We start from the raw sequence: 8,588 nt of genomic DNA on the forward strand, positions 1-8,588 counted from the left end.
GTTATAATGTCATGTATGACATAATTAGCCAAACAACTGAAGATACCTCTCGTACTGAAGATATCTAGTAAATAAAAACATATTGGAAAGATTTTTTAAAAATATACAAACAGATTTAATAGAAACCGTTACAAATTTATTTTTTTTGAAGCCAATCATATAAATAAAAAACGGTTCAAAACGAAAGAAATAGGGTATGCGGTGAAAAATCAATTTAGAAATCCAATAATTTGTACACGTACTAAAATCAACCTCACCTATAAGTCCTATAAGTTTGACATTGTGCAAGCACTCGAAATTTCCTACAAATAAAAATACTCAAAAATATCCCCTAAAGTAGGTACCTATAGTTTTTTTCTTCAAAAATTCATTTTTCAAAATTCTGCTTTTTAAAACTTTTTAAAAAAGCAGAATTTTGAAAAGCAGAATGTTGACAAAAGAATTTTGACCCCGGCAAAATTTTGACCCTAACCCTGCTAAGACTCATATATCTAAAAAAGACAAAAATTACCTACTTTATCTAAAAGCCTAGTACACTAGAACGATACTCTCAAAAATTTAGCCCAGCTAAAGTTTATTTTAGAATTTCAGCCGAATTGTGTGCAGATTCAGCTACAAAATGACACATTCGTTTACAACTATACATTAGGGTGGGTCAAAAAAAATCGAAATTCTTTTTTTTTTATTTGGTACTCCGAAAAATCGATTGCTAGACCCCTCTAGAATATACACACCAAATATGAGCTCTTTATATTAGTGGGAAGGTCCTCCGCTTTGCAATTTTCCATTTTTACATCAAGCTTCTACTAAAAAAAATAATTTTTTTATTGATTGACTTTTTAGCAAATTTCTTTTCATATTCTTGTAGGAAATTGAACGCTCTACAAAAAAGGCCTTATACACTTTTTTCGTTTATCTAACCGTTTAATAGATATTTGAGGTCTAAAAATCGAGAAAATCTTTAAAAATTCGTTTTTTGTTCTTAATTTTGTAACAAATTAAAAAATTATAATAATCAAACGCGCAAGACATATTCTTGTTGGAAATTGATTGCTCCACAAAAAACAAAAAGGTCTTGTTAACTTTTTTCATTAATCTAACCATTCTAAAGATATTCGAGGTCAAAGTTAAAAAAAATTATAAAAACATTTTGTATTTTTAAAAATTTTCCAGTTCACTGAAAATTCATTATTTTCAATTTAGCAAGATATATTCTTGTAGGGGCTTAAAAGTTCTACAAAAAATTCCTTGGAATCAAATTGATTGCTTTAACCGTTTAGAAGATATTCTAGAGGGGTCTAGCTATCGATTTTTCGGAGTACCAAATCAAAAAAAATAACTTCGATTTTTTTTGTCACAGTTATGTGGACGTATATATGCGTAAATAAAAAGGTATGATTATCTTCTTTCAAAAACTTTTTAAAAAATTCAAAAATGGGTACAAATTTGACGAAACTAGATTTTTCAATGGGCAAAGGTCCAAAAAACCGTTTTTTTGCCCCTAACTCCAGATTTTGGGGGTGTTAGGGACTTTTTAAATACCTTTTCGTAATCAGTGTGACTAGCTCTACAAAACGTGATAGGTTTCCACCCGTGTATATTTTGAAACCCTCTTTTTGTAACACAGTGTAGGTAATTAGGTAATTAGAACAAAAATGTCAGCTAAAATTTTGCTTGATCTGCGAACTAGGCTTAAGACGTTATTACGTCAATAAATCATTAATATGGCAACTTTTCATACCCCAACCTAAAGAATGAAGACAGTTAAAATCAGTTAAGTAAATCAAACAAAAAATCACATGTAAGAGAGAGCAAGTCCAATGTATTAGTTTCAGTTTTCACATTTAGAAGCAGTTTATTAACTTTGAGATCAAAGGATCATCAGGAATTTTTTGAACAATCTTTTATCAAATGTCGAAAATTAATGCAGAGAGCAGTTGAAGTGGAAACTGGCTCAACTATTTTCTTTCCAACAGCTACAGCTGTCCACATTAACTCTACTTAGTATTCAAAATTCACAATAAATTGCTTTAAATGTGTACTGTATACCAATTGGTTGCTTATTTAATTTGCTCATGCAATAAATTTAACAAATAAATCTTAAAATCTAACATAGACAGTTTTTTTTACATTAAAAAAAATTGTAAATTCACCAGAGAAGTAAAAATTAAATACATATTTTAAAAATAAAATATAACATAGTATAAACAACACATAATAAAAAATGCATTTCTTTTTTAAAAAATATATCACTCATCACGAATTGTGTTGTTGTTGGGACAAAAGTGTAAGTTTTAAATCATTTTAATTATTATTTTTAAATACAACCATCAACAATGTGATTTTTTTATTTTTATTTAATATTTTTAAATTCTAAATATTCCCTCACATTATTTGGACACTGAATATTTTTACCCAAAAACAATACAGTCGACATAGGATGTAAGAAATCACCAGAAAATTCTTTAGCTTTCCAACCAAAAAACGCATTCGGTCTAACTTCATTGCCAGATATTTCAAATGGCAATAAATTTAATCCGATTTGATTGATTTTCGAAAATTGCACTCGAAAATAATGACCATCTGTTGCTTTCATCCAATAGAAACCTTCATTATCAATGAAAGGTTTTGTTTGGGACTTTTTTAACGAATTCGAACGCTCCAAATCGAAAACGTTAAAACTTATATCGATGTCATAGGCATCCGGGGACAGATTGTTCGTTTCAATGGCCGTCTTGAGAGCATAGTTATCCAACCAATATCGAATGCCAACATTTTCAAATTCTTCTAAAACATGATTAAAGGTTGTTTTGAGTTTGTCCAAACAGCAAGGTGGGGTATGTTTATTGAGGTACACATAAAATGGCCTCATATTATAAACTGGACCAACGCACGACTTTGAAGTCCTCTCACAACCAATCAAATCGATTTCAGTAGCTTGGGGTAGCGAAAAATTTGACGAAGAAAATTGTCCATCGAGAACAAGATTATGCGAGGGGCCAAGTGACTCTTTGTCAGTTTTCGAGGTGATTTTGTGAGATCTCTTGACGATTCGTTTGATTTGTAGTTTCTTGTACATTTCCTTGAATTGCCTTCGGCGGTTTTCCATGCGACGTTGTTTGGTGTGATAGGAGGCAAAGAGACGTCTTCCATCTTGAAATGCATTTGGAAAGATGGTTTTCTAAAAATAAGGAGAGTTAAATAGTGTTGTCTCGATGGTTTTTATAGTGGAGTAACTAAAGATAAAAAAATGGCAATATAAGGAAACCCGGCCGAACAGCTTTGATTTTGATGATCTTTTTTTTCAAACGTCGGTACCTAATTAAAAATACTTTAAAGTCTATAGATTAAAAATTGCCGCTGTTGCCGTGTTGATTTTCTTAATTTAATTGAAGATTTTTGTGAAAAAAGTTTTGCTTGAATTTCAAAAGATTGTCGTCTAGGCAATTGCCTAGGAAAACAACTGTATGGAAGTGAAGGACAATCTTCCATCGCACATAGGGGTATTTACCAATTTTACGCGGACAAAATTATTTTTCCGGTTTATCTTCATCAACAAGGTAAAAGCTTGTATTTAGTACTGGAATAAAGTGTTTTAAGTATTGATTTCGATGAAAACATTTTTCTTCCTTAACCACTTTTTGATCAAACAAAAAAGTGTCAAGAATGGATCCCTATGGTTTGTTAAAACGCTTATAAATGCAGTTCTATTAATGGTATCGCCAAGATAAAGTTCTTAAAATTTAGGAAAAATCATAAGGATTCAGGTTCTGTAATTCAAGAAGTTGAATCTTTAAAAAAACTTAAAATATGGATGCTGAATACAAGGTAATAATTTTTCAAAACCTAAAACCTTTAAGAAGGGCAAATGCATCGAAGTTGCACTTAGTTGCACTTATTTTTTGCAGATTCAATTAGATAAGAGTTTAACCTTTAGAAAACATTAAATTTTATCACACAATAATGTGAAATTGTATAACTTATCTCCTTACCAACACAGAAATTTACTTTTTTTACGATTAATTTATATTAAGATTCAATATATCACTTTTTTATTTATTAAGTAATACAACATTTAGATACAACATCTAGTAGACAGTTTCGTATTTCCTTATCAATATTCCATAAAAACTTCTTTCTAAATCCACTTCAAAAAAAAGTACTTGCCTTTGGGCTGAAAACTTTGAACTTTAGACCGCTGCTGTTAGTCACCTGAAGTGATAATCAATTTTTAAACTATAAGAAAACGCTAAGCGAGTTATCTACTTTTAGTAGGATGTTGATTTTTTACGCTTGGATCAGTTTAAAATTTCGTGTTTTGACCGCCTAAATTGACTAAATACCCCTATGTGCATCGTTTAGGCGACAAATGCAATTTTCTCGCAAATTCGCTTTAAACACGAAAAAAAATATTTGAACACAACGGCAACACCTATAATATTTAAATATACATTTTGAAAAAGCTAAAAGCTTATTCATATTAATAAAGTTAAAATTGAGTAAATTGAAGAAAGGGTTATTGAAAAAATGGTAACTAAACTCAGATTTTAAAAAAAAATTTAACATGTCCTTTTTAAAACTTTTTCGTAACATAAAATGCATTTTTTTTTTGCCACATTTATTATGATTTGAAATTATAGAAGAAAATGTCAATAAGTATTACAGTTTATGAAAAAAATTAAAAACTAATTCATTTTCGAAGAACTTTTTTTAATAGTAGTTTAAAAAAAAAAACTTATTTTTCTTCATTTAATAGCCTTTATTGTTGAAAGTAAAATAGCAAAAGTTTAAAGTTCTAATTGTAAAAGTCTTTGAAAAAATGCAAAAATTCAGTTTTTATCAAAAAATCCAATGAAATTAAAGTAATTTAAATTTTTTTTTTTCAAACTGTAATAAATATTACCTTTTCCTCTTCGGAACTTATCTGATAATATTTATGGCCAAACAATTTAAAAAAAATTCATATTTTAAGCAAAAAAGTTTGAAAAAAAAAGTCATTTAAAATTTTTTAATAACATTAATTTTTTCCAAAATTCTGGGTTGAGAATCATCTTTAAAAAATTCGCGATTATGTTTAGTGGACTATAATTTTACAGATAGAAATGAGATTCAGGCTTTTTAAAAACGTGCATGTATCATTTATTTTATGAAATTTAAGCAAAAAAAATGGTTTTGTTAAAAAATAATAATTTTAATATTAAAAAACAACACGGCAACATGGGTAATTTTTAACCAATAGACTTTAAAGTATTTTTGATTACCGACGTTTGAAAAAAAAGATCATCAAAATCAGAGCTGTTCGGCCGGGTTCCCTAATATTGCCATTTTTTGAGCTTAAGTTACTCTACTATATGTTTCTAAGACTTACTTCAATTCTAGCAGCTTTTGCTTGAATATAAAACAGTTCGGGAAATGGCGCCCCAAATGGGTCTGGCATCTCTCGCAGGACTCCCGTATCAACCAAAATTGCATGTTTTTGCAAATACTAGAAAAAAAATTTTCCAAATCAATTAAACTAATTAAAAATTTAATTGAAATTAAAAATTTACCAAGTCACATTTCTCACTACTGTTCACCGCTATGTACTGTATCGTCCAATTGGGTGGATCTAAATTCACCTGTGTGCAACTACTAAAGGACTTCATATTACCAGCAAAGGGAACAATAACTACCCTCCGTACAATGTCATCGGTATCAACAATCCCACCACCATTTCCACCACCTCCATTTCCACCTCCTCCGTTAACAACCTCAACTTGCTCCCTGTGGCTATTATTGATTTCTTTAAGGATTTTTTGTAGTAAATTCTTATTATTCAAGCGAACGCTATCAGGCATAAAAAGCACATATTTAGTCTTGATAGCTAGCAAAGGATTCAGCTCCTTTGATGACTTTTGTATATCAAAGCCCAAATTTAGAAAACGCACTGTACTGGGTTCGGTTAAATTTGTGTCATAGGTTACCGGAGGATATGGGAGTGTGTCTTGCACAACAAGAATTGGCATATTTGGTATTATTTCCAAGATGCTATCAATCGATGATTTGATATCATTTTCGAATGTGTAAAATGTCCTGAAAACAATTGTTATCGATTTGCGAATGTGTTTGTTGGCGGTTTTTAGTTTATCCTTTGTCGATTGAGGTGATTTAGATTTTTGCAATTGATTATTACCACTATCATCGCCAGGATCTACAATGGATTTCCAAAGGACTGATTTCCACGTGTAGTAGAAGAGCACCAAATTTGCTAGGACTATGAGGATAATAATTAGTTTTGCATGTCGCAAACGCATTATTTTCATTGTGAAATTTTCTTTTTTTTTATGTCAAACTTTTGTTAGAGAATATCCTTTTTGTAGTGCAGACGATGAATTTATCTACGAGTTGAATTTTTGTTGTTGTTGCATATAAATTTCAGAAGAAATGAGGATGACTTCATATTATTATTTTTTTTTTCTATAAATTTTAACTAACTACAAACACACACAACACTTTGTTTTAGATAATTTTGAATTCTATTTTTATAAATTTAATATACGATTAAGTAAATGATGCATTTTTTTCTTCATTTGAATTGTGTTTTATGATATTTTTTCACAAATCAAAATGCATTGCATTTTTTTTCTTCTTTAAGGTGCAAGGGATAGGCAAAAACACTCTGTGTATGTCTGGATTTACGTTGGAATTGTTTAAGGATATTTGTGTATGCTTTTTGAAGGATAAAAAGAAGAAAATATGGGGAAAAATCAATATTACCAACTTTGCAATATAAAAGAAGGATATTTTTTGTTAGACAATATAAAGCTTTGAAAGCTTAGAGGGTTATGTTCAAAATGTTGTTTTAATAGCAAAAGCTTAAGTTTGATAAAACAATTGAGTGTACCATTAAAAAAGGATTAATATTAAGGTCTCGAAAACCAAAAATATAATACTTTAAAAATATGTATAATATTTTTCATCAAACTGATGTTTTCTAATGTGCGTAGTTTGTAACTAATTCAAATTTATTTTAAAAGTTTTTGGCTCGATACAAGAGGTTTTTTAAACTTCCAACTTCAAGTTGGCTTTTGTAGTCAATACTACCTACTAAGATTTTTGGAGGTTTTTTTTTGTTGGTTCTAAGGTACACGATTTATCTAGTCTTTTTGAAGACCAGCAGCATCTAAAGTGAAATGGTTGATCAACGAGTTAGGTACTTAGTTCATTAGTTAGAAGTAAAAATTGGTGTACAATGAAAGATAAGTTGATACTGAAAATAAAAAAAATTGGTTGCCATTTTTAAAATGGAATCTTTTATGTGGCAACCCTATTTTGAAGGAAAAATTGTCACATAACTAATACTTTCATATCTTTGCAGTTTGATAATAATAATAATAATAATAATTTAACTATATGCCTGTAAGACCTAAGGTCTTTTAAATGCAACTGCACGGCACTAGTTAGAAGGAATAGAAAGATAGGAAAGATTTTTTGTTGGTACAGTGAATTGAGAATAAGATGATTATTAACTCAAATAAAAAGAAATTGAAATGCCAAACAAAATCCTAAAAAGTGATCAAAATCAAATAAATATTTATAGAAATGCAAATATGGCAACCCTATTCAAATGAAAAAAAAAAAACACTACTACTTCTTTGAACAAATGAGTATAATTTTTAAATTTTGTTATACATATTGCCCATTTTAGTTTCTAAAAAAAGACCTTCTCAAAGTCGTTTCAATTACACTTATTCCATTATGATTCTGAACTCCTCATATTCGAAAAAAAAAATCAAACTCGAGAAAACAATCAGACATCATTACAATGATAGAGAATACCAAAAAATTGGGTCTCACAATTCTTTCTATCTGTATCTATCTTGACCTTCAGCCTAAGCCACTGAAGGAAATTACTTCAAACTTTGTACAGGGTTATTAGTAATCCCCTAGAGAGGATATTGAAAAAAAGACCAAATTTAACGGTACCAAAATAGAAAAGGTTGTTTTTCCCAAAAACGGCTCTTTTCCAGACAAGTTGGTACTGTGGCACAAAAGGTCCTACTTTTGAAATAAAAAAAATTTGGGACGATTAAAGAAGTTTGCCATAAAACCATTTTCCTTATTTTTGACATACCTAATCTTAATTAAAAATTAAGAAAAAAATTCCAAAATATTAATTCTGGATTTTTGTTGTAACTTTTTGGCTTTTACTAAGTCGTTTAAAGTTTTGCGCCAATATTTTCAATATTTTGAAAATTATTGCATTAAAAAACGGGTCGAACAATTTACAGAAAAAACTTTTTATTTGGAGATTAAAACCTTTTAAAAAGGTATTTTCGAAATTAAAAAAAAAAAAACAGTTCTTATAAAATTAATGATAAAATTAAATTAAAATATTTTATGAAGGCTTTAGAAAACTTGAACAATGAACATTGGAAGCAACTTTACCCTTAAGAGCAAGGACCTACCTGCATCCTATTTGTGTATTTTTCCTGTGCTATCTTATCATCTAACCAGTCTCAGTAAAATAAATAAACATTCTTTAAAACACTCATGTAAGCATTTATTTCAAAATAATTTGTTGTAAATATTTTAATACCTTTACAGTT

At 29.2% G+C, this 8,588-nt stretch overlaps 1 protein-coding gene across 1 annotated transcript; it reads right to left on the minus strand.

The window, feature by feature from the left end:
* Window positions 1-2,311: 2,311 nt before the first annotated feature.
* On the minus strand, window positions 2,312-6,680 carry LOC129907039 (ribitol 5-phosphate transferase FKRP). Its single transcript, XM_055983081.1, has 3 exons — window positions 5,550-6,680; window positions 5,369-5,485; window positions 2,312-3,181 (listed from the first exon to the last, which is right to left on the minus strand). Exons 1-3 carry the CDS (start codon window positions 6,300-6,302, stop codon window positions 2,354-2,356), a joined length of 1,698 nt encoding a protein of 565 aa, XP_055839056.1. The 5' UTR covers window positions 6,303-6,680; the 3' UTR covers window positions 2,312-2,353.
* Between the last annotated feature and the right edge of the window lie 1,908 nt (window positions 6,681-8,588).

The sequence above is a fragment of the Episyrphus balteatus genome, chromosome 1 (assembly GCF_945859705.1).
Source record: "Episyrphus balteatus chromosome 1, idEpiBalt1.1, whole genome shotgun sequence".
Classification (NCBI taxonomy): Eukaryota; Metazoa; Arthropoda; class Insecta; order Diptera; family Syrphidae; genus Episyrphus; species Episyrphus balteatus.